The following is a 27,058-nucleotide window of genomic DNA, read 5'->3' on the forward strand; positions in this document are numbered from 1 at the left end:
TGGAAAAATGAAATATCTAAGCAACAGTAAACATGGATCAAGCAAAGAATAAGATGGAAGGTATAAATAGTTAAATTAAATGGATATACAAAGCTGAATGGTATCAAGCTTTGAAGGTGAGGAAATGCTATGGGGAATAAAAACACCAGGCAATGCATTATCAATTACTTTCAGCTTTGCAATTAAGAATATGTATGAATTAATCCATAACTTTTATTTCCCAATTTTCCCTTATACCCTATGATAAGTTTGGTCTTGGCTTGAGAAAAACAGATAAAAGAATTATAGGTGTTTGTCTGCTGCTATCCTCTGGAACTTCTACTAACTTTGAAATCCTCATACCCATATTCTAAAGAAATGCAATCCTCCTGGATGTGTACAACATCACATATACGGCAGTGCTCTGACAACCAGAAAGCTCTCCACAGAGTTAGTTATTATCAGTATTTATTATTAATATTAGCAAAACATTTGCTTTAAAGTAATGTTTTTGCCCTACTGAAGGTACTTTTCCTTTTTTTATTTTTCTGCCTGTGGCCACTGAATTTTTACAAATCAATCATGGGCTATAGAGTAGAAAAAGTTTTTCCATTACTTGTTTTGAGTAATTCTTTACAGATTAAGTTTGGGGCATATATTGATATAAGAAATAAAGTATAAAGTATATTTCACTTCCATTAAATAGTAGCTAAGGGACTTCCCTGCTGGCGCAGTGGTTAAGAATCGCCTGCCAATGCAGGGGACACGGGTTCGAGCCCTGGTCCAGGAGGATCCCACATGCCGTGGAGCAACAAAGCCCATGTGCCACAACTACTGAGCTTGCGATCTAGAGCCTGCGAGCCACAACTACTGAGCCCACATTCCACAACTACAAGTCCACATGCCTAGACCCTGTGCTCTGCAATAAGAGAAGCCACTGCAATGAGAAGCCCGCGCACCGCAATGAAGAGCAGCCCCTGCTCGCCGCAACTAGAGAAAGCCCGCGCACACCAACAAAGACCCAACGCAGCCAAAAATAAATTAATTAATTTTAAAAAAAAGTAGATAAAGTAAAATATACACATAAAAAATGAGGAAGGGGAGAAAGCAAGAAAAGGAATGAGAGAAAAACAAGGCATTGGAGACAGAGATATTGGATTGAAAAAAATTCAAATAGGGAGAGAGAGGAGGTTAAGAGGGCAAACTGAGACAGCTGGTTCTTAAAGGCGATCAATCTGTTTTTCTCACATTTATTTGGATTTTCAACCATGGAATAACTTAATTATTCCTTTAACTATCAATAAGCTGATTCTCTTATGAGCTATTAAAACATGCAAATGTTTATGATGTACATAAAACAAAACTGTACCTACAGTATGATGACAATTAAAAAGGAAATCCCTATGCTCAAAAAGAAAACTAGAAGGATACATAACATATTAAAAGTGATCTTTGGGTGATAAGCACACAAGTTTTTTTTTTTTTCTCCTATTTTTCCCTTTGATATTTTTTAACAGATTTTTAAAAAGAAAAAGCAACAATAAATGTTGCTTGTAATGTCAATGGACTGCTTACTTACTATTCCATAATGGCCTTAATCTGTAAACTTCCATAAGCTCCACTAAGAACAAGGCATCTTCTGTAGCATGGATAGCCAGAGGCAAAGTGGTTTCTGAGCTGCAGGTTGGGTCCATTTAAGGGAGTGTGACAGTAGAGTTCTGTGGCCCCCAACTCAGGACCCTACTTTTTGCCTCATCTTTAGTCCTCTCTATTATTAGTATAGACTATTTTATCAAAGAAACATTTATTGTAACCTAAGTACCTGGCACTGAGCTAGAACTCCATGGAAAACAGTAATTACCTTTTAAAACAGTTAACTGACATGAAAGAAATATTGATAATATGAAATACCTGTGTCTTGCTTTTTTCTTCTCTAACGATAGGATTTGGAGTGTTTACTGAACAAGTTGATGAAGCTGTGGAAAATGGATCTAAACAGAAATCCTGTTTGTCTCAAACCGAAATACAGAGATAGACTGATATTGGTGTCCAAATCACTGGGTACATGTTTATATTATATTAATATGATTTTCTTAGAGAAAGAGAGCTGGTTAACTCTTTAGTTAATTTATCAGCAAGCCTTCAGAAATATGAATATGACATCTGGATCTACAAAAATGGTCAACTTTAAATTTGATATTTTAATAAAAGCAAAAGTTAAAATTGAGAACTAAAACATGAAAAAGATCTGCTGTTCAGAAATAATTAAGACATCAGACACTCTTTCTTTAAAAAGAAAATGTGGCTGTTACCAACAAAAATGGTTAGTCATAAATGTGTAGAACTTGCTGGCCATTTGCCAAATTTTCACTGGCACAAATCCTCTGAAGATCCGGAGACTCTTGGTTCCGTAGATAAAATTGATCAAGGTTTTCATTGCTTGACACTTGCCAAATAGCACCTTAAGAACATACAGGAGTTCCTTTCATTTGAAAGGGGAGAAGGTGGGGAGTCCCTTTATGAGATCCGTACAAATAATAACATTCCTGAATCCGCACTATATAAGGGGAAATGGACCAATGCTCTTCAATAGGTACCAAGTTATACAGTATCAGAGAGATAATCACTGCCCTCTCACAGAGGAGATTTGTGAGAGTGTTTCTATGACATGCTGTACTTGAGTATAAAAACTAACGTATGGCAAAACCACTTCAAAGCTCATAGCTATAGTAAACCTTGGTTAATCATAATGCTAGTACAGTGGTTCTCTTGGGGGAAAGAGGGGATGACAGAAGGTATATCAGAAACATCCAAGACGATTTTTCGAAACACGTATGTGAGAGTCACACCTTACCTACCCTCTACCCCACCAGCCAAGAGTAGGAAACAGAGAATACACAGGAATAACAGTCATGTATATTTTTAAAGGTAAATTACTCGTATATTTGTACTTGGAATACTATCAGTCATTAAAAATTGTGTTTAAAGAAAGACATGGTAAAATGCTCACAATACAATATTAAAAAGTAAGATGTGATACTGTATAAATAGAGAATTCCATTTTTATATAATACACACATATACACACAATACACACCTAGAAAACAAAACAATGCTAAGAAATATACTAAAGTGTTATCCGTGGTTGTCAGTGATTATTTCTGGTTGTGGAATACAGGCAATGTTTTGTTTTCTCCATTTCTTTGAATTTTCCAAATCTTACAACACACAAACTTATTTAATATGCTCAATTTTCAAAACTTTTTAAAAAAACAAAATGTAAAGATAACTGAAATCTCACTTCATAGAACGAAGAGGCCAGCTATGCGATTATTCTTATTATATCCTATATCTTAGGATATAATAAGCATTATTAATGTATGTATTTTTAAAATACCATGTTACATATTAAAACTTCTTAATGAAATTAACATAAAATATATTTTACTTTTTCCTATGAATAATCATAGAATTATTTAAATGAATAGATAATATTTAATTTTTGTTGAATATGACGTTTTTGTTTTTTAAAATACTTTATGATCCAAGAAGGGTGACCATACATCAAATTGTTTATAATGATTACCTTTGTTAGTGATGGGAAGGAGAGATATGGATAGTAATTACAGAGCCTTTTTATGTTTTTTCCATCATGTTTCAGTTGTTTATAATATGCACATATTCTTTTTGAAATCAGAAAAAATAATTAAAAATAAATAAAAGCTCAACAAAAACAGAAGCTGTGTAAATAAGGTATTTTAAAAATAAATTTATTTCAGCCTATCGTGTAGCTGTTCATGTGTCCTAAACCAGAGGTATATATATTGTATGTGTATACATAATATTTATATATTGTATTTATAATGTTCATGCTGTATTGATACATAACATTTATAGCATTTATATACTACATTTTTAACATATATATTTTCTCTAGAATTCCTTGATGGAAAAGAAATTAAAAATATGGAAAGACAATTCCTAATGAATTGGAAAGCATCCAAAGATGCCAAGAAAATCAGCAAAAAAAGGAACAGTAAGAACGAGGATATAAGTAACTCACACATAAGTAAGTAGACTGTCATTCATTAGTTAATCACTTCTACTAGCAAAGAGAATATTCTACTCAACAAAAAAGAATACCAGAAATAAGGGGGATTTGTGGGTACATGCATGTGTGTATAAGTGCTCCAAGGCACATAACTATAGAATGGAATGGAGAATATTTGTAATTTTTGAATTCTGAAATTGTGTGTTTTAAGATTTTGTGTTCACATTAATATTAGAATCCTTGTTACAAAATTTAAAATTAAGCTTTGCATTATCAAAAAGTCTTAAAAACAATGTTGTTATGAACTAGCACTGAAAAAATAAGAAAAAGAGTGTGTTTATTTAAAAGTAGATAATTTTTATATAAACTATTTCTATTTAAGGTAAAGCAAATGGAACAAATATGGTGAAATGTACCCAACGTTAATTCTAGTTTGTTAGATTTTTAGATCACAGTTGTAGCTATTACTATTTATCACTGATTCAATAAATAAAATATAAATATACAAACAAACAAAAAAATAATGGGGGTTTGTTTAGATTTTTTATGGGCTTTTTTTTAACTTGTTTACAATTCCTAGGAAATTTTTCCTATAATTTTTATATATGAAAATGGTAGTTACCATATATGAAAAAAGCTATGTTTAGTTCATATTGAGTATAACTATGTCAGCTATATAAACAGACAGCCATGAGGGTGGGGAAAAGTGTATAATTTTATATCTGGCAAAAGTGCATGACACTAGTTATGTAAATGGTGAAACAACAATCAGCTATGTAACTTGTGAAACAATTCACAAGTATATTTGTTTAGCAAAAGTGCAAAAATCACATTTTTCATCAGGATAAAAAATAAAAATGTATCACAACCACATATGTTCCCTATACTCTGTGGCCTGTCCTCTTTCTTAAGTACACACCCCAACATTTGAATATTTTGATTATAATACGTCTAAGGTTGTGTTACAAGGACACACCAACCTCCCCTGCCTAACTAATGAAACTAAATGTAGCTAAGTATGATGTGTAACAATCATCTTTAGCATACTGGGGAGTATCCTAGAATTCACTCTTCACAGATTCTATAGTCCACAAGGCTGAAATGAGGCCCTTGCTCTGTTCCGTGACAGTGTTTGAAAGCTAATGGTCTTCTAATTCCACAGCTAACAGGGGATGGAGACACAGAAAGAGGTGAGACCAGGGGAATAGGGAAACGGAAACCAAAACAGTGTAGTGAGGCTTTATGCATAGATAGCATATCCTAGGAGCTCTATCACTCTAGGACAAGGAGGTTGAGGTGAAGAGAAGCAGAGATGGAAAGCTCTGATGATTTTGCCATATTGTATCCCCTGAATATGAACTGTTAACATTATTTCAAAGAATTGGACTTTTTAAGCTGACAATATTCACATGAGTGATGATACTGTGTTGGCAATATGAACTTCTCAAGATCTAAAACCTATAAAATGGACAGGAGGCATTTCTCCTCCTCTGCTTATACCTGGCTGGCTGTGAAGGGCAAAACTAGACTCAGGATAAGGACTTGCATATTTTCAGTATTACCCCAAAGATGCCAAAGTACCACCAAAGCAATGTTGAGAAAGAAGAACAAAGCCAAAGGGATCACACTCCCTGATTTCAAACTACAGTTGACCCTTGAATAGTGAGGAGGTTAGTGCCGACCCTCCCCAAAGTCAAAAATCTGCATGTAACTTTACAGTCAGCCCTCCATATCCTTCGTTCCGCATCCAAGGATTCAACCAACCTCAGATCGTGTAATACTGTAGTATATACTATAGAAAAAACTCCACATAAAAGTGGACTTGAGGAGTTCAAACCTGTGTCATTCAAGGGTATACTACTGTATACTACAAAGCTACAGTAACCAAAACAGTATGGTACTGGCACAAAAATAGACAGATCAATGGAACAGAATAGAGAGACCAGAAATAAACCAATGCCTATATAGCCAATTAATCTACAACAAAGGAGGCAAGAATATGCAATGGGGAAAAGACAACCTCTTCATTAAACGGTGTGAGGAAGACTAGACAGCTACATGCAAAAGAATCAAACTGGACCAGTTTCTCACACCATATACAAAAATAAACTCAAAATGGATTAAAGGCTTAAACGTAAGAGCTAAAACCATAAAACTCCTAGAAGAAAACATAGGCAGTGAGCTCTTTGACACTGGTCTTAGCAATATTTTTTTGGATCTGTCTCCTCAGGCAAGGGAAACAAAAGCAAAAACAAACAAATGGGATTACATCAAACTCAAAAGCTTTTGCATAGCGAAGGAGACTACCAACATAGTGAAAAGACAGCCTACTGAATGGGAGAAGAAAATTGCAAATGATAGGACTGATAAGGGGTTAATATCCAAAATACACAAAGAACTCATATAGCTCAGTATCAGAAAAACAAATAACCCAATTAAAAAATGGGCAGAGGACCTGAATAGACATTTTTCCAAAGAAGACATACAGATGGTCAAGAGACACATGAAAAGATGCTCAACATCACTAGTCATCAGGGTAATGCAAATCAAAACCACAATGAGATACCACCTTACACCTATCAGAATGGCAATTATCAAAAAGACAACAAATAACAAGTGTTGGCAAGGATGTGGAGAAAAGGGAACCCTGGTGCACTGCTGGTGCAATTGTAAATTGGTGCAGCCATCATGGTAAACAGTACAGAAGTTCCTCAAAAAATTAAAAATAGAACTGTCATATGATCTAGCAATTTCACTTCTGGGTATCTACCCAAAGGAAACAAAAACATTAATTCAAAAAGATATACACACACCAATGTCCACTGCAGCATTATTTACAATAACCAAGATATGGAAGCAACCTAAGTATCCTTCAATAGAGGAATGGATAAAGAAGATTTGTGATATATACAATGGAATATTACTCAGCCATTAAAAATAAAATCTTACCATTTGTGACAACATCGATGGATATAGAGGGTATTATGCTAAGTAAAATAAGTCAGAAAGAGAAAGACCAACACTGAATGATCTCACTTATATGTGGAATCGAAAAAACGAAACAAAGAAAACAAAACAAAAACAGACTCATAGAAACAGAGAAGCAGTGGTTGCCGGGGAAGCGGGGTGAAAAAGGTGAAGGGGATTAAGAGGTAAACCTCCAGTTATAAAATGAATAAGCCACAGGGACATAATATACAACACAAAGAATATGGTCAACAATATTATAATAACTTTGCACGAGGACATATGGTTACTAGGCTTATGGTGGTCATCATTTCACAATGATACAAATGTCAAATCACTACATGGTACTTCTGAAGCTAGCAAGATATTGTTCATCAACTATATTTCAATAAATAAATAAAGTGATTTCAGGCACACCTTGTTTTATTGTGCTTTACTTTATTGCGCTTCACAGATAATGCATTTTATACAAATTGAAGGTTTGTGGCAACACTTTGTCAAGCAAGTTAATTGGCGCCATTTTCCCAACAGCATTTCCAATAGACATACCTCCAAAGAAGACCTACAAATGGCCAACAGGTATATTTTTTAAATGCTCAATGTCACTAATCAACAGGGAAAGTCAAATCAAAAACACAATGATGGGACTTCCCTGGTGGTCCAGTGGCTAAGACTCTGTACTCCCAATGCAGGGGGCCTGGGTTCAATCCCTGGTCAGGGAACTAGATCCCACGTGCCACAACTAAGAGTTCACATGCTGCAACTAAAAAAAACATCCTGCATGCCGCAACTAAAAATCCTGCACGCCGCAACGAAGATCAAAGATCCCGCATGCCGCAACTAAGACGCAGCACAGCCAAATAAATAAATAAATATTTTTTTAAAAAACACACAATGAGATACTTCCTTATACCTGTCAGGATGGCTATTATCAAATGACAAAAAAAAAAAATGTTGGTGAGGACATGGAAAAAATTGGAACCCTTGCACACTGTCGGTGGGAATGCAAAATGGTGCAACCAATGTGAAAAACAGTATGGCAGTGCCTCAATATTTTAAAATAGAATAACCGTATGATCCAGCAATCCCACTTCTGACTATTTATCCAAAAGAACTGAAATCAGGATCTTGAAGACATGTTAACCCTCCTATGTTCACTGCAGTACTATTCACAATAGCCAAGATGTAGAAACCTAAATGTCCACTGACAGATGAGTGGATAAAGAAAATAAGGTATATACAAACAATGGAATACTATTCAGCCTTAAAAAAGGGAAATTCTGTAATATGAAACAATGTGGATGAACCTTGAGGACATTATGCTGAATGAAATAAGCCAGTCACAGAAGGACAAATATTGCATAATTCCACATATATGAGGTATCTAAAATAGTCTAATTCATAGAATCAAAGAGTGGAATGGTGGCTGCCCAGGGCTATGGGTGGTGGGAGAAATGGGGAGTTACTAATCAACAGGCATAAAGTTTCAGTCAAGCAAGATGAATAAACTCTAGAGGTCTGCTGTACAAAGTTGCACCTAGAGTCAACAATAATGTATTTATTGTACACTTAAAAAATAAACAGGGTAGATTTCATGTTAAGTGTTTCTACCACAATTTTTTTTAAAGCCATACAGAATGTTATATAGTACAGAAGCATCATTTCATACCTTGTTGTAGTTGCTATCATGATAATCATTAATAATTTAAAATGGAAAGCACTCCAGTCTAGGAAGCCAAGAAGAAGGGGCAAGGGAAGAAAAGAGAGCTAATATTTATTGTGCCAAACATTTCAGATATTTATGCGCACTACTGCTTTAATCATTTTAACTTGTGGGAAAGATAATTATTATATCCATTTTGCAGCTGAGAAAGCTGAGTTTTAGAAAGATGAAATAACTTGTCTAAGGTCACAAAGATAGCAGGGACACAGTGATTAATCAGTTATCTGACTTCATCAAACAGCTTTGGCTTCTAGTGACCACTCTACTGATGACTGGCTGAATCATGCTTGGACCCAAGGATAATAATGTCTGCTCTATGTAGAAATTCACTTCAGTTTGGTGGGAATTTAGAAAAATCTGCAAATGTGTAAATATGTAAACATATAATTTTTATAAACAAAAAAGGAACTAGGGAGAAAAATGAGACTATATTATGAAAGAACTTTGAAATTTTAAAAGTATTCAAATAGGGGGCTTCCCTGGTGGCGCAGTGGTTGAGAGTCCACCTGCCGATGCAGGGGACACGGGTTCGTGCCCCGGTCTGGGAAGATCCCACATGCCGTGGAGCAGCTGGGCCCGTGAGCCATGGCCGCTGAGCCTGCGCGTCCAGAGCCTGTGCTCCACAACAGGAGAGGCCACAACAGTGAGAGGCCCGCGTACCGCTAAAAAAAAAAAAAAAAGTATTCAAATAGATTATATGATTTACTATATTGAAAAATAGACTGTAAGGTCAATTAAATTAAAATTAAATTGAAATTGAAAGCTGACTAGCTGTAATAGAAATTATGTGAGTTTTCCTCAGGAGTACTCAGTTATTCTCTCTTGGCCATCTATAGATGTCCTTCTTCCTCACCACCTACACACATTTGCCAACCCCATCCAAACAAATGGTACAGTTCTGAGCTTCCCAGGCTTACAACCTGTGATATCCCTGGATACACGTATTTAACACGCAATAACTCTGTCCTTAGGTATGTGGCCAATAGCTTACACTATAGTCTTTATGTAAAGTGTCTGTTATTGCCACTCAGGAGAAATGGAAAGAATGACTTAAAGTCTAGAAGATATACTGTGTATATTTTTAAATCTACAATATACCTTCAGGTCTTTAGAAGAGCTAAGACGAACCATTTAAAGATACCTCTGTACAACCAAATACATTATAAGTGAACAGGAATTCTTAGGAAGATAGTCATCTTTGTATTTCCTGACTACATATTTTTGGTAGCCCTATAAATTTGGAGCTCTATATGGTAAAATTACCTCAGACTTCAAGGATGTTACAATAAAACAATCTTGTCTTAAATATAGTCACACAACTATATAGCTCAAAATTAGAAGCAAAGTCAAACACTTTAACAAAATTCAAAATATCCGAATGCCCTTCAGCATTTTTTTTTTTTGGTTGAACTGGTTTTGTTTTATTCAGCATTTACTTTTGTAGTGCTTTAATGGAAATATTCATTTAGTCATTTAATAAACATTTGTTGAGCATCTTAGATGTGCCCAAGACTATGCTAGGCCCTGGGAATTAGAGGCAAATAAGGCAGTCTCCACTTGAAAGGAAATCATTGCTGGAAAGGAAGGAGGATCTTTAAACAGGGAAATGATGTGGAATGTTAAGTTTGGAAATAAAGGTATGAACATATTACAAAAACTATAATTGACTAATCCACTCCCTAGAGGTTAAACACACTGAAAAAATAAACTCATAACAGCAAAATGCAAGGGCAGTTAATATTTATATTAATGTTGGTATACCCATTTTGTCTCTGAGAGTTGACCATAAACTTTGCTGTGTAGGTTCTCATGTATGAAAGTCTGTGATATTTTTATCTTGGATATTAATTTTTTATTGGTTTTGCTGTGGATCTATATAACCTCATCTAATTCCATTTCATAAAACATAATTTTAGATAGTCTAATGCTTTTCTATGCCATGTTTGCAATTTAGTTATTAGTTTCAAAGCAGAATGCTTTTAATTCTTTGTATGTTACAGGTAACTTTGAAACAATGCATCACATAGTTCCTGTTTATTACCCACAGGTGGGTAAGCCAAAATTAGTTTTTTTCTCTGATACACAAAGGTGCCTTGCAAATGGAAATGCATCTCCAGAAAGCTCCCAAGAAGATAACCCTAAAATTATTGAAGACGTGGGGTAGGTTCTTTCAAATATTTTTGTGTGTGATTTATCTTTTGGGGGGAGGATGGGACACCCTCACTGTCAACAGCACACAGGAAGAGAGCCCCTCCGTCTGTCTCCTCGTTCTCTGTTCTCAATTCTTCTTGACCAAGCACCAAAAAAAAAAAAAGAGTTTATTGTTCATCGGCCCAAACAGTCATAAAGTTGCAGTGGAAGGGTTGATTCAGGAAGAGCTGGGAGTCACAGACTAGATACACCTACTGAGGTAGGGCAGGTGACTCAGTAAAGTCCCAGAAGCAGCATGTAAAGATGTCTGAATGAGCAGGGATCATATCAAAGGAGCCCGAGGCCCAGATGATAATGGGTGGTCCATTAGTGAGTAGATGGCTACAGCAGGGCATCTGGTGGCAGAAAGAAGGAGAAGCCAGAGCACTGCAGAGATAGGCTACTTTCACCACTTCTCCAAACCAAAGGTTCTTAATCTGGTGTCCCTGAAGGATACATCAGAAGTTTCATTAGATTCTCAAAGAGATTTATGATCCAAAAAATAGTTTAAGAATCACTATTCTAAACCTTGAGTATATACATAATTTAGCTCATTATGAATCAGCTCTGAGTCTCCTAATGAGAAGAAAATTGCTTTTTTTAATCTTTAAAAAAGATGTTATTTCTCTGATGTAAAGATAAATCATACCAGAAAATAACTTCCTTTATTCATAAAACTAACAGCCACCTGCTATATGCCAGACAATACTCAATACAATAAAAACTCAAATGAGATAGTCCTGATCTCAAAGATCTTGCAACAAGTTAGTGTGGGAGTCAAATGTGATACCACTACTATATACTGTGATAAATGCTATGGGCGTTATAAACCAGATCCTCATACATCTTACAAATTATCCATTCAACTTTTCTTCATTTATAATCAATACAATGATTGCTCTATTGATCTTTCCAATCATACCATAGTAGTCACTACAATATAATAAAGGGCAATAGTGTATTTCATTGAGAAAGCAATCAGAGCCAGTGGATGTACTCTGGAATAGATTTCCTTTTTCCAGAACTGCCTGATGAAGGTCACGTGGGTTTGTCATGAGACCCTCTTTGCAGGGTCCAGTCAAGGGATGGTGATTTAGCATTCCTTAATGGAGCCCTCCTGAAGAAGACCCATGAACAACAGTGCTGCACTACCCTACCCCCATTCCCTGAAGAGTGGCTTAGGCTTGCCAGGAGAGGCTTAAGGGAGAGGGAGTCCTATGAGTCTGGAAAACGCTTTATCTGGGGAGAGGCGATAGGATATATAAGGAGTCCTAGTTTTGGTCTTGCCTCCTCTCCATTCACACACATAAAAAACAGAGGCTGTCTGAGAATTTGCCTTACTGATTATGTCCATTATCACTGCCATCAAAACCATAGCCAGTTTGTTCATAGCACCCCAACAGTTTTTTTTTTTTGCGGTACGCGGGCCTCTCACTGTTGCGGCCTCTCCCGTTGCGGAGCCCAGGCTCCGCACGCGCAGGCTCAGCGGCCATGGCTCACGGGCCCAGCCACTCCGCGGCATGTGGGAGCTTCCCGGACCGGGGCACGAACCCGTGTCCCCTGCATCGGCAGGCGGACTCTCAACCACTGCGCCACCAGGGAAGCCCTAGTTTCTTAAAGATTTACATAACTCACGTCAATTCCACAACAGTGTTCTTGAGTCTTGTTTCTTTGCCAAGCATTTTGAAAGGTCTTGCTAGTATATCATCAAGGTGGAAAAGAAAATAATAAAAATGAACATAGCCTCAGAAAACAATATTGGTAAATCTGTACATTGCCACACACACTGTTAGATCAGTTGCGAGCTATGGCACATACCACATATTCTATAGCCCCAAGCAAAACTCTAGTCACTTGGACTGCACTGACAAATCACTATATTCTCATTTTCCTAACTAGGAACACTAAACACAGAGCTAAATGCATTTTTAACTGCTAAGTACTGCTAAGATAGGCTACCCTAAAGAAACCAGCAGAATAGAGGGGTTCCTGTGAGAATAATATAAAGAATGCCCTGCTTCTGCCACTATCAGTGAAGTTTATTATGTTCAATCCTGATTCCTAAGTTTTATAATGTGAAAAAGTATTACAAAAACATTTTCTTTTAAATATTTTTTATTTCCTCATGTAACATTTTCATTGAGGACATGCCAAAATATTGTTTTGGTATCACAAATGATCTAAGTCTTATTAAATGGGAATATCAGTTCTACCTCTCTTTAATAAAAGATGACCAAATATATTACAGAATTTCATTAAGCTCTTGATAATAGATTGTTAGGGTATGCCTATTGCTAACATTTTACTAATTTAGTGTAAGGCTAAGAGACAATGAGGATAAAATTAGAAGGTTAGTAAAGTATTAAAAACAAAATATGCGGCCCAAATGTAAAGAACAGATTTTTAGTTTCTAAAAACGTTGATTAAACCAATTCCTTCCCTTAATTACTTGAAGGAGGATAATGAGCTGGCATCAGCAGAAGAGTCCCCTACAGTCTATATTTAAGATTCGAGGTGGGGAGCCTGTTCAGAGGTGGAAAGGAGCTTAGAGGCTTCTTCCAAAACGCTAAAAGTATGTGCCCCACACTCCTTTACGGTTTACACACTGAAAGCTGTGCCTGTATCCTATGTGGAACACAGTGAAGCAAAATCTGTCCAATGACAGGGGAATGTTTTCCACCTCCTTTATAAATGCATGCAGTCTGTGCTCATGTATATTTACACAAGCCTGCTTTCCCTACAGGGAGGAAAAAGTCAGACTCATTGACGTTGCTTTTGACCCTCAAACTGAACTTGATACTATCAACGTACACTTTAATTAAAGATTAGTTCAACACTATTTTTTATTTAAAGGCTGATTCTGAACAAATGCCTTCACTGTTCAATTAAAAATAACATATGTATTAAACAAAAAATGTGCACATATTGCTTCTTTCTATGTTTGTCACAGTAAATACTTCTGACAGATGTTTCCTCTCTTTTCAAACATGCTAGGAGGTACTTGAGCCTTAGTAATTTAAAAATAGACATTAAATGCAGTTATATATTGTAAATAAGATCCACTGAGAATACAGCACTGTACAACGAAAAAAGCAAACTGTTACTTGATTAACTATCTTTCAAGCCTAAGCGATATCAATAGAGTCAATCCATCTCTTTTCTTAATGTAAAAATAACTTTCTATATGGGTTAGAATGCCCTTAGCTTCAGATACCTTTAAGGAATGTGAATCCCTGGGACCCATAATTCATAGGAAATGTTCACTGTATGTTATTTAACTACTTATAAAATACCTACTACCTTTAGTTAGAATATGGAAGCATTAGGTTTCTTTGAGTTAAAAAATGACCTTTAAAAACAGTACAAATAATTTGTTTTTACCACTGTTAAGGTTATGTTTGAACAGTTGTAACAACAGATCTCCTATGTGCTTCAAGAAGAATTTTTTAAAACTTAGATAAGACTTTTAGTCATGAAAACTCTGGAATGATCTTATATAAACTCATCTGCAAAGCTCTAAATGTCTTCAATTTTGCTGTGTTCAACCTAACCTCTAATTAACTTTTATATGCAAAATAAATTTATGTATCAGTAACGTAGATATAACATTAAGATTCTGGTTTGCAGTTCTCAAAGAACCCTTTGAAATTAGGACAACCCCCACCTCCCTCAAAAAACAGCAATAGTGGTGAGCGACATAGTGTTTCTTTAGAACAGTGTAAGCTCACTTTTGTGACTTCTAGTCTCAACTCTGTCAATGGCTTACTCTGTGAACAAGAGTTATGTAAGATCTAAGTTATAAAAATTGTATTAGTTATTTTCCATTTCAAAATGTCTACTTTGAAAGCTTAGTCTTCATTACCCAAACAAATTATAAAACACAGTAGGACCCTTTGAGATAAGAATACTATCAGCCCCATTTTATACATGGGGAAAATGAGTGTTGCAGAAGCCCAGTCAGAGGGGCCCAAAGTCACAGGACTGCCGTGAGGCAGAGCTGGGACTTGTATCCAGGTCATTGACTGCAAAAGCCAAGCTCTTAACTACACTGCAAGGGGGTCTCAAAAACACCCTCAAGTACAGGCAGATAAAGTAAGGGAAGCAGGTGAGAATGTGACTGAGGTAAACTGGAGAGCATATGTCCAACTAAAGGCAACTGCAGCCTGCAGCTACTCGGCTCCAAAACAGTATAGCCAGGCAGACATGTTGGAGGTGAGAAATGAGACTAGCTAGCAAGCAAGATATCTAGATTGTGAAATCATCTGATTTTTAAAATGTTTTAAATATTGGATCAAGTTTTTTTCTTTAAAAATGTCCATTAAAGTGAATAAGAAGAAAAAAAATCAAGTAATGCTAGCAAGGATATGGAGCAACTGGAACTCTCACACACTACTGGTGGGAATGCAAAAAATATTTCAGCCAATTTGGAAAATAGTTTGACATATTCTCACAAAGTTAAACACACACCACATTCAGCAGTCCCACTCCTAGGTATTTCCCCAGGTGGAATGAAAACCTATACTCACACAAAAATCTGAGCCCTAATGTTTTCAGTGGCTTACTCATAATCACCGAAAATTGGAAACGACCCAAAGGTCTCTCAATTAGGGAATGGATAAACAAACTGTGGTACATCCATCCAATGGAATACTACTACTCAGTATTAAAAAGGAATGAACTAGCAATACATGACAAAACATGGATGGACCTCAAAAGCATTATGCTAAGCAAAAGAAGCCAGACTTCAGGGAGATCAGCTCGGCGCTTTGTGACCACCTAGAAGGGTGGGATAGGGAGGGTGGGAGGGAGACGCAGAGGGAGAGGATATGGGGATATATGTATACGTATAGCTGATTCACTTTGTTATACAGGAGCAACTAACACAACAGTATAAAGCAATTATACTCCAATAAAGATGTTAAAAAATATATATGATAAAATAAAGAATACAGACTTAAAAGGCTACACACTGTATGATTCCATGACATTCTGGCAAAGGCAAAACTATAGAGAGAAAATATCGGTAGTTGCTGAGGACCTGGGGTTGACTACAAAGGGTCAACACAAGGGAATTTTGGGGGGGGTGATGAAATGTTGCATATTTTTATTGTGGTAGCAGTTACATGACTGCTAGTGTTTTTCAAAACTGCTGAACTATACATTCAAAAGAGTGAATTTAAGTCTGTAAATTATACCTTAATTAAACAATGAGGGAAGTAGTTGACAGGTGAAAAAAAGCACCAACTCTATAAAACCCATTGATATAGATATATAACAAAACAATATATTTTCTTCACTGGTATGTGTGATTATTTTACAATATAAAGATAAGATGCCAAACTATTTGACACATTTAGAAAAAAGATAAGTATGATTTTAAGACCTACATCACGCTCAGTGAGATAAAATCTACGGCACTCTAAAACCAGATTAGACAAGAACTCCAAAGAAAGACATACTATAAAAATAGTATTTGGACTGTCCATAGGGAGTCAAGTTAAAGTATGCCCTTTATTGAGATAGCAGATACAAAAAAAAAGTTTTGCAAATAATGAAACACCCTACAAATAGTAAATAGGATCGTATGGTAAAAAGCACAAGTGTTAGGGTCAATCTGCCTGGCTTGACTCCTGTCTCTGCCACTTACTATCTATGTGACCTTGGACAAGTTACTTCAACCCTCTGAGCTTTATTTTTCTCAACTGTAAATGTAAAGTCCTCAAAGGGTTTTTGTAAAGACAAAATGAGAAAATAAAGTGCTTTTTGTAAAGCACTTAGCACTTAAGAAGTGCTAAATAAGGTACCTGTTACTAATTTATGTAATGTGGAAAATTTGAAGATTTTCATCTTCCATTTTGAATTTAATTGCAAATACTGGTTTCTTGCAGGAATTAGGACTACTCTAAAGTCATCAGAGGATTCGGAGATGCTGCCTAGAGTGGCAGCAGATAGGACAAGGGGGGTGGCCTGCAGTGGCTGGTCTTGTTACATCAGTCCTTTCTTTGGAACTTGACTGTTGGGCAACTCAGCAGGCAACTGGCCAGGCATTGTTAGCAGTGAAGTGCCTCTGCTGTGCCTGCACCTCCACCCCACCTCCTAAAGCAGCAGGAGACTCTAGCAGGCTAGGCTAGGGTGAGGTGTGTGAGGTGCCAGGGCGCAAAACATAAGGAGCCCTGAGCACCTAATTTGCCTACCCTAGTCGGCCCACCTTCCCTCCAGTATTCTTATTTCCACATCGCTCCCAACTCATAGATTTTCCACATTCTTCCCTTCCTCAGGGGGAAAAAAATCTGTTTCTGCTTCCTTTCAAGCCTGAGAAGATGCACAGTTTAGTAACTAATCATTAGCCTTCACTATTGTTATTGTGTCCTAGATTATATATGTTTGCTACCTGTTGTGGATAACTTTCATTTTTGAAATAATTTAAACGCTGTTTTGTTTTGTTTTTTCTCTGTCAATACAGGAATCTCTCTTTGAAGGAATCTGAAAGCTTGCTGACAAAAAATGATGTATGTGAACCTCACCTTCTTCATAACTCAAAAGTAAAAAAAATGTGTTTGTAAAAAACCAGTAAATTCAGCCTTAAGCGATCTGAAACGTGTGACTCTTTACCTTTATAGTATTACTAGGCAACATCATCCTTTGTGGTTTGTAGTTTTATGGCATCTCATTATATAAGAAGAACCTTTTGAGTTCTTGTTTGATTTGCTTCTTTATAGAATCCGAAACAGTGCTTTCCAACTGCTTTATTCCTCATTACATACAATTTACAGGGGAAATAAAGGTGTGCTTTCTCATTCACCAAAAGAAAGTAATCCTTTTTTGAACCAATAGTATTTTGGTGTGCTTCTTTCTAAAGTGTAAATCGAACTACAGTTACTGAACGGGAATTGAGATGAAAACCTGAGGATTCTTTTGATTCACTAGTATACTTAAAGTGTGTGGAACTCTACACTCAAATACAATAAGTGCCACCATTACTATGCACTAGTCGGTAGCTCCAATTTTAAAATCTATGGTAAAGGATGAAATTATGTCAGGTATACAAGAGCGGTTTCATTAATGCTATTTTAAATTCGATATTCAGTCTTGACCGCAAAGAAGGTGTTTTAACGTCCTGCTCTTCCCCACGCAGGCACTATTTTCAAGGATGGACTAATCACGTCGCTGGGAAATACGGGGCGTCCGCTCAGACTTCACCTCTGAAGGCGATGGGTCCAAACGGGCAGAAGCCACAGAGGGTCGGGGGGTGTCCAGGGCCCAGGCTTCCTGGGCTGCTGGGAACGGGCCTCGCGGGGCAGCGCCCCCTTTTCTCAAGGAGGCCGGAGAGAGCCCCTCCCCGCACGGCCGCCGGCCCCGCTCCCCGGGGGGGCCACGAGGGCTAAACACTTCAGGCGAGTTCCCCGCAGGGAAACTCCAAATCCGTCCAAATAGCGAAACAAAGCGGGGGCCCCTGGGGGACGGGTGAGGCGCCGGAACCTCGGGGAGAAGCGACCGCGACTTGGGGAACTTCCTAAGGTACCACAGACAGTGGGCGCGCTCGAGCTAAGTGCAGTTTATCTCTGGGCGGCTCAGTAAACCGGTCACGGAATCCCGAGGGTGGAGGGACTACGCTTTAAGCAGTTAGGGCAGCGGGAGACATTTACCTTGTGGTAGAGTGAAAGGTGAGCGCCTCGAGGCGGCACACTCCACAGTTCCTCACAGAAAGTTACGTCACGCTCAACAAAACGGCCGCGTTCCCGCCTCGGCTCGGCGCCGGCCTGGAAGTGCCGGAGCTCAGACTGGGCCCGAGGCGGAAGGGCGGCAGCGAGGCGAGCTAACTTGCGAGGCCGCGCTGGGGTCCTACAGCCCAGACCGCGGCTCTGGCCCAGCCGGCCGCCAACCCCGCGGGCGCTGGACGTGCGGCTCTCGGAGTCCCGCCCCGGGGAGAACCTGGACGCGGAGGGGCGGGGCCAAGAAGACGCCCCGCCCCCTCTGGCCCGGCCCCTCCCCGCCGGACGGTTGCATTAATGACTCTCCCGAGGCGGACGGGCTGCTCGGAGAGGAGTGAGTCCCCAGCACGGCACCTCAGGTGCCTGCGGACGTCAGCTGGCCCTTCTGCGGTCATCCCACGCCGAGCTTGGCCAGCACGCACGCCTCGCCTCGCAGAAGCCCGCATAAAAGGCGCGTCCGGCCCAGGCTGGAAGCGGCCGTAGCCTTCGGCTGGACGAGGATGGAGTGACCGGCGCGGTCCTGGCCACGCAGACCCAGCTCGACGCTCCTCGCCTGCTCTCGCAGCGGAGCCGAACCTCGTACGGCCGCTCCAGGAAAGGTGAGGGCCCCGGTCCGACCCCCGCCGCGCTGCTCCCGGGCCTGGAGGGGTAGCGGGTGCCTTAGTCCCGTGAGAGGCCACCGGTCCCCCGCTCCTCCGGCAGAAACTGCACTGAGCTCCTGCCGTCGCCCCTCAGGTCCCCGGGCCTCGGGAGCTGATGGTGCGAGGGCGGCCGGCGTGGGCACGGCTGGCCCTGGCAGGGCTTCCCGCCACGCTCCACGAGTTGACCAGCTTCATCTTTACTGCTGGACGGGCGGGATAGCGTTCCAGAAGCGCTAACAAGTTCCGAACCGGAGCTGTGCTTCCGAAATCTTTTTCCTTGGTAGCGTAGCCCTTCCGATTAATTTGTCGGCGGAAAGTAAAGCCGGCACCGCGCCCCTCCTCACCCTTCCAAGCAGCCCAGGAACACTCGGGCCCCACCACTCTCCCCAGACGCCGGGAGGCAAAAGCGCCCCAGTCAAAAGGTGCCCAACTCTGAGATCGCCTGGAGCCATGTCGGACGGCCGGGCACGGCGCGCAGGGGGAGCGGGAGGGCTGCGCCTCCCCGGGTTAAACTCGACCGGCGCCCCGGCCTCACCGCGCCTTCCGTCCTTTGCAGGGCGCGCGGCGCCGGAAGCCGCTATGGACAGCGGCGGCCCCGCAGGCAGCCACCTGATCGCCAGCAACGAGCCCGCGCCACCGGTAGCCACCACCCGAGACTCGAGCCAGGGACGGACGGGACCGGGGCCGGCGGGCCCAGGCGGCGGCGCGCGCTCGGGGGGCGGGAGGCCGGCAGCAGCAAACGCGGCGCGGGAGCGCAGCCGCGTGCAGACTCTGCGGCACGCCTTCCTGGAGCTGCAGCGCACGCTGCCGTCGGTGCCGCCGGACACCAAGCTGTCCAAGCTGGACGTGCTGCTACTGGCCACCACCTACATCGCGCACCTCACTCGCAGCCTGCAGGACGACGCCGACGCACCGGCGGATCCCGGACTGGGCGCCCTGCGTGGGGATGGTTACCTACACCCTGTCAAGGTAGGCAGTCAGGGCGCACTGCGGAGCCGAGGCCGGAAGCATGGCACCTTGACCGCGGGGTCTGCCCCCGCCTGGGCAGATACCGCCCAGCTCTCATCCCTCCTTCAGGGTGAGGCGGGGAACAGATCAGGAGAGCGACATTGGCCCGCGAAGGCACCCGTAGCGAGGTCCCCACTGCACAAGGCTGCTCCTTGACGGTTTGCAGGTAGAGGGCTTAAACCCGGGCTGGCTTGCGTAGGGGAGTCTCAAGCCCCTTATAGGATGCAACCTACAGGATTCCTTTCCTAGATGAGAAGTTTCTTGCGGGTGCCTGGTGGGGTGCTTGGTTGCACGTCCTGATAATTTTTAGTGTCCGAGTTACATTTATGAACCTTTGAGGGTTTTAAGTTTACATCGTTACCATTGTGGTGTTTATCAAATATTTGAAAAGTTTCAGGAATTAAACGGGGTGACGGAAGTATCTGCCCCTAACTAATCCTAGGAAACCAATGTTGAAAATTTTTTGTAAAGCTGGTAAAAACAAAAGGAGACGATTCTGCGTCCCCACACAGTAAATGTTCAGTCCGTTTTAATGAAGGTTAACGATCATGGACTAGACAACCACCAAGAATGTTAGAAAAACTATAATGAGTTTATGTGATTTTCATAATAAGTTGGCATATATGTTGTGTTCTGATTAGATATTCAAATTACATAATGTACAAAATTATCCAAGAGACTCCCTCTTGTATTTTTTTCATTACATATAGGTAGAGTGGTCAGGGTTTTTGTTTAATACGGTATATATGATTATGATTCATTACCTATATTGCAGTATTTAGACTCGCATCATCCTTTTCTCCTAGATTTGATTGTTTTCAAATCTTACATTGATCAGGTTTTCTGTTCAAAATGGATCACCTTCCCTATGTTTTCTAAAACTAAATATTCAAATTTTTGATTCCACCATTCTGAAGCATTCTCTCTCTCTCTCTCTCTCTCTCTCTCTCTCTCTCACACACACACACACACACACACACACACACACACATACAAAATTAGGACTTTGCCTTAAGCATATCAATGTTCAATAAAGGGTAAAGTACATCCTCTAATATTTACTGAACTTAAAATTCTGTGGTAAGGTTTAATAAATTTTACTTTGCACATTTAATCAACATGATGATAGACTCAAAATAATTCAAATATTAAGTATAAAAATTTGAAATATCATTTATTCATAATTATGATAGATTATTCCATTCCATTCATGTGTTGTATAACCTCAGCTGGAAAGTTATTCATTATTAATTAAGGGGTTTTGTATTACTATTGATATTAGATGCTACTAATCTGTTAATATTAGATTGATATTAGGTACATTAGATTGCTATTCAAATATATCATTAATATTAGATTTCTTTTGACTTGACATTATACTCTAAGGAAGTTTATTTTAACATTAAGTAGGCTTTAATACAAAAGACATCTGTTAAATGCCTCTTTGTGGGAGAGAGAAATCAGATGAGAAATCCAGTTGTTTTTCACCTTAGTTTCTTGCAGTGCTTTTTTGAATGACTAATGTTAAAACCATAATTTTCATGTAACAATAAGCTTAACAAGAGTTTTTTTGCCCTGACTCCCGTACCAAATGTTTTTGTAGTCATATAACTCTTTAAAGAAAAATTAAATCTCATTTGTCCTCTGAATTAATTATTTTCATTTTAAAATACAATTCTAGGGATAATGAAAGAAAGCCAAAGATTACCTCTTAAAAATGAAATTGATGATGGTTGAACAAGTGACTAGTCTATTTTAAAATCATTTACTGAGTGCCTGCTTTGTGCAAAGCACTGTTAGGAGAGTGAATGCAATTAAGGGTAAGACTCGATCCCTGCCCTAAATGAGCATATAATAGAGACAAAGACAGAAATATAAATAACAGTATTATAAGAGAGAATGTAGTATGTGCCATGAGAGAGGCTATAACCATATGCAGTGGAGGTGCAGAGGAAAGAGATTTTACATACATAATTGAAACTGCCTGTGACACATTATTTTACAGAGACTACCAAAATGCTTAAAAATTAAGTCTATCATTGATTAATCTAATGCCAAAGAAATAAAGATATTCTGATTATTTGTACCTTTTGGTTTACATAGTTAAAGAGTGTTCCAAAATGACTTTTTCTGCCTTACAATGTAAGGGGGTCTTTACTTTGATCAAAGATCCATTAACAAGTATTTCAAGGCCATAATTTTGAATCATCAGTTCTTATTATCAGTATTGGGGATTTAGCACTGTTAGCATTGTTGGGAATTTACATTATGAGTACCTCAAATGAAACTGGAAGGTTTAAGAGACTGGAATCCCAGGGCATAGCCTAAAACAGCAGTTTTTATCCCTGTGGGATGTGAGCAGTTCTGATCAGCACCAGTGTCTGAAAGGGCAGTGCTTCTCCAAGGGAACAGGGGTATATTTCAGATACTTACATTGAAAGAAAAGCACAGATGGCTTTATTAATTGCATTACCCCTGGAGAATCATTGTTGATAATACAGATAAACAATAATTTCAAAAAATAAATACAAAGTTTTGTTATTTTGGAGTCATTTAACTCCAAAAACCAGGAACATATTTTTAGTCTTCAGTTTCAGGTTCAGTTCTGGTTACTTGTATGAGTTTGCTAGATTGTTCTAAGCTAATGAAACTACATAATTTTAAGTATGACTTACTAGGTAAAGTAGAGGTCAGGATTGTGTTAATCTACACAATGCTAAAACAGACCATTGAGAAGTGAAATGTAAATCAGTCACCTGGCTTTTTTGGCATGAGGCTGACATGCAACCTAACCAATATTGTATTTATATTTTTATTTCTGACTCCTAAAACTATGTATGTATCTACATTAAATTCATTTGAATAAAATCATTTGAAAACGTTTTGAAAATCCAGGGACACAAAGTTATTAAAAAGGGAAGTTTTATTAAGTCCATGAAAAATCAGGCAAAAATCCACATATACATTTTTAGATTTGCTTCATAAATTACTTACATACTAGCAAGGCTGTAAAAAACAGATGCCTTCACTTGTCTCCACTCTTGGTTGCATGATTTAGAGTGATTCTCAGTACAGTGGAACCCAGGTAACAGAGAGAACTAACAGGGAGCATTCAGCAGTATTTTTATTTTATTTATACTTAGTTGTGTTTAATTCACATTCTCAAATTATTATCTACATTTTCAAATGTAGAATTCTCACATTACATTTGAGGTTTGAGCATGAGATTTTTATGCTCATGAAAATGTGGCAGGAGTGTAAAAGATTGAAAAGCACTGGTTTATAATATGCCTAAAATTCTGCACTTGAAATTGATGACCTATGCGCTACACTATTTGCTACATGTGAATATTAGTCTGCGCAGGCTGCAATAACAAAATACCATAGACTAGGTGGATTAAACAACAGAAATTTGTTTTCTCACAGTTCTGGAGGCTGGAAAGTCCAAAATCAAGGTGCTGGCCAATTCACTTCCTAGTGAGAGCTCTCTTCTTGTCTTGCAGCTGGCCGACTTAACTCTTTCTCAAAGAAGGGGAGCTCTCCCCCTTCTTAAAAGGCCACTAACCCTATCATGAGGGACCCACCCTCATGACCTCATCTAACCGAAATTACCTCCCCAAATATCATCGCATTGGGCGTTAGAGCATCAACAAATGAATTTGCGGGAACACAAACATTAAATCCATAATACCATTACACTAGATTTTTCAGTATAATGCAAGCCTTAAATCTGATCTAACAATGCCAAATCCAAACATATAAAAAAAATCCCAGGCTAGTTTCTAAAACACTTAATGTTACCAACTGGTAGCAGGGATCCCAAGAATAGGATCAACATGATATACCCAGAAAGTACAAGAATTCACATCTATGATTTAAAAAAACAAAACCTGAAATGGATTTGCAAAAATAAGTAACACAGTGTCAGTCTTATTACTGTATCAAACATAAAATACAAGTTTGTTTATAGGAAGATTATATAGGAATGGATCATTTAAATTCCAAATAACACAGATGTTATATTTAATCTGTGTTAAAGTGTAGATTCCCAGCAGAATAATCTGAATTTAGGACTCTTAAATTCACTTATCCCATCTGGAGAAATAAAAATCACATGCCTACTTATTATTCCTGTGGCTACATTTTACATCTGGAATCCCAGTTTAGGTGACAGTAACTGTATTCGGAAGTATAAGGAAGGCTTATATTATTCCAGATAAGAACTGACTCTACCTTATACTTCTCCAAAGAGGTCAATTCTGATTTAAGTGGCCTGGAGTGTGACTTGGCCATCAGTATTTTTTAAAGCTCCCATGTGATTCTAATATGCAACTTGTGTTGAAAACCCAGAGCTCTTACGGACTTTGGATTGTTAATAATTGTACCTCTGTTTGAGCACCGTGGATCATCTGCGAGGCATTTAAGAACATTTCATGGTGCTGTGTAACCAGCAGTCTGCCCATGAATGTTTGCTGGTGAAAAGAGCCTGCTGCTCACAGCAGCATTTACTCTCTGGAGAGTGTGGGACCCCACTGCTGACCTTTAAGAGTTGCACTCCTTTAGTCTAAGGACTTATCTTTGTATTTAAAAAAAAAAAAAAAAAAAAAGCACTATTTCTCTGATTAGTATTCCAAGGACCTTAGAACTAAAATTATATGACCCTCCTCTCTTAAAAAAAAAGGAAGTCCATCCTAAAAGTACTACCTATGTAGTATATTTTTTCATCATCATGCCTGTTTGGAAATTAATTGTATTGTTTGAGAGGCTGTCCATTTTAAAGGTAAATTTAGAAAAGACACAATCAGAATACAAATGTGATGATTACTGAAAGGTTAGAGCTGTGTGATGCCACTACAAGCAGTCATTTAACCTGGATGTTCTAGCTATGTAACACCAAACATTCTAATATGTGCAACTTCAAGATAATTGCTTTTAGCTAGATAAAATGTTTAGATAGTCGAATTAGTCACTTTTCATTGTAGTCCTTTGACAAATGTAGATGCATAATACTTAACACATATAACTTTTTTTTTTTTAGTATTTTTAAAAAATTTTATTTATTTTTGGCTGCGTTGGGTCTTTGTTGCTGAGCGCGGGTTTTCTCTAGTTGCAGCACTCGGGGGCTACTCTTCGTTGCAGTGCGCGGGCTTCTCATTGTGGTGGCTTCTCTTGTTGCGGAGCACGGGCTCTAGGCGTGCAAGCTTCAGTAGTTGTGGCACACGGGCTCAGTAGCGGTGGCTCGCGGGCTCTAGAGCAGACTCAGTAGTTGTGGCGCACGGGCTTAGTTGCTCCGTGGCATGTTGGATCTTCCTGGACCAGGGATGAACCTGTATCCCCTGCATTGGCAGGTGGATTCTTAACCACTACACCACCAGGGAAGTCCTACATATAACTTTTAAAAATATTTTTAAAGCCAGGGATCTTGTTTTAGGCTTAATTTTGTTTTAGGTTTAGTTTAACATTAAAACATTGTGGGTAGATATATTTTCCTACATTTAAATATATTCATTCTCCATGATTTTTTGCAGTTCTGGTCCACATGCACACGTATTATTTCATATAATTATAATCAAAGTCTAGGTATGTTTTTACTTTTATTATTAGCACTAATAATTTTATTATTAGCATTATTTACTTTTATTATTAACATTTTTTCGTGTCATCACTTAGACTTCATAATTATCATTGTTACTAGCTACATGATATTGCATTTGCCTTGAGGTATTTGGAATTTTTAATATTACTATTATACACTATATCTGTCACAGATACTAACTTTTGGATTCTTGTTTAAATATTCTTTTTCAGAAATGGCCCATGCGATCAAGATTGTACATTGGTGCTACTGGTCAGTTTCTGAAGCATTCTGTCTCTGGAGAAAAAATAAATCATGACAATATTCCAACAGACTCACAGCCTTAGGCTCTCCCCTGAGGGGGGCTGGTAGAAAGTGATGTCGTTGTTTTTAAATGATATGAAATAATTCTATATTTATTACATCAGACCTAACAAACATCATTTCTGAAAGTTTACATGGAATCCATAGTTGGATGTTCAGATTTATCTAATCTAAATAAATGTGGAATGAAATAATCAGTCTGGTAAATAATGTAATAATAATGTAAAACACACAGCTTATCTATTCAGTGTGAGAGAGTCACTACTATATAGTGCAGGAGAAACTAATGGAAAAAAAGAAAGAGGCATAGGAAAGCAAAGAATTGTGTATGTATCCAAAGAATACACACATTTTCTGTAGTATATCTGTTACAAACTGAAAAGCTAATATCTATGTATACAATCTTCCTGGTTTAAAAAAAATAAAAGCTGGGTTTGTAAAACACCAGTATTTCATTTTTGTGAAAACCAGTCTGTGCTTAATATTGGTCTAAGAAGCCGTTCCACTTGGAAGGTCTGAGATCATTTATTCAGTTTTAGCTGAATATGTGTGAAAAGACTGTTGAGGTAATATGACAATGCAGCAACTTCTATAACTATTTTTCCCTCTTAGAAAACTTGGAGTATTAGAAATGGTTTGCTTCCTAGGCCAGGGCTTGGCCACCTTCCTAGAGTATTATTAAATATCTTACTATGTTTCCAAATTGTGGAAGGCATTGGGAAACCCTGCAGCCCTGTGTGAACAGCAGACGGGTGTCACTGGGCAGCAGGGTTTGTCACCCTCCCCCTTGGTCACTCCATATCCACCCCACTCTCTTTCAGGTCCCGGACTAGGTAAACAGGTGCAGCTGTAGCCCTGTAGAGAGAGTGGCACATTCAGGCCTGTCAG

The 27,058-nt window shown here is 38.8% G+C and overlaps 2 protein-coding genes across 4 annotated transcripts in view; both read left to right on the forward strand.

The window, feature by feature from the left end:
- PPP1R42 (protein phosphatase 1 regulatory subunit 42) overlaps nucleotides 1-17,603 on the forward strand; it is a 49,038-nt gene extending 31,435 nt beyond the window's left edge. The window contains exons 5-8 of one of the 3 annotated variants that reach the window (XM_029222440.1): nucleotides 1,923-2,040; nucleotides 3,917-4,048; nucleotides 10,721-10,880; nucleotides 17,374-17,603. In XM_029222440.1, coding sequence (XP_029078273.1) covers nucleotides 1,923-2,040; nucleotides 3,917-4,048; nucleotides 10,721-10,880; nucleotides 17,374-17,473 — 510 coding nt within the window. In that variant the 3' untranslated portion in view covers nucleotides 17,474-17,603. The remainder of the gene's footprint in view (nucleotides 1-1,922; nucleotides 2,041-3,916; nucleotides 4,049-10,720; nucleotides 10,881-17,373) is intronic. The other 2 variants (XM_029222441.1, XM_029222442.1) reach the window with 2 other exon arrangements.
- A 1,390-nt stretch (nucleotides 17,604-18,993) lies between these two features.
- On the forward strand, nucleotides 18,994-26,597 carry TCF24 (transcription factor 24). The gene is made up of 3 exons (XM_029223283.1): nucleotides 18,994-19,221; nucleotides 19,820-20,232; nucleotides 26,080-26,597. Exons 2-3 carry the CDS (start codon nucleotides 19,843-19,845, stop codon nucleotides 26,191-26,193), a joined length of 504 nt encoding a protein of 167 aa, XP_029079116.1. The 5' UTR covers nucleotides 18,994-19,221; nucleotides 19,820-19,842; the 3' UTR covers nucleotides 26,194-26,597.
- The last annotated feature ends 461 nt before the right edge of the window (nucleotides 26,598-27,058 follow it).

Source organism: Monodon monoceros, unplaced genomic scaffold, assembly GCF_005190385.1.
Source record: "Monodon monoceros isolate NGI ecotype Baffin Bay Population unplaced genomic scaffold, NGI_Narwhal_1 Super_Scaffold_14, whole genome shotgun sequence".
NCBI classification, from domain to species: domain Eukaryota; kingdom Metazoa; phylum Chordata; class Mammalia; order Artiodactyla; family Monodontidae; genus Monodon; species Monodon monoceros.

What these genes read in the sequence shown, in the direction of transcription:
- TCF24 (XM_029223283.1), top strand. Translation starts at nt 19,843, where the DNA reads ATGGACAGCGGCGGCCCCGCAGGCAGCCACCTGATCGCCAGCAACGAG. An exon ending in GTTACCTACACCCTGTCAAG is followed by an intron (nt 20,233 to 26,079) that starts GTAGGCAGTCAG and finishes ATTCTTTTTCAG; the next exon opens with AAATGGCCCATGCGATCAAG.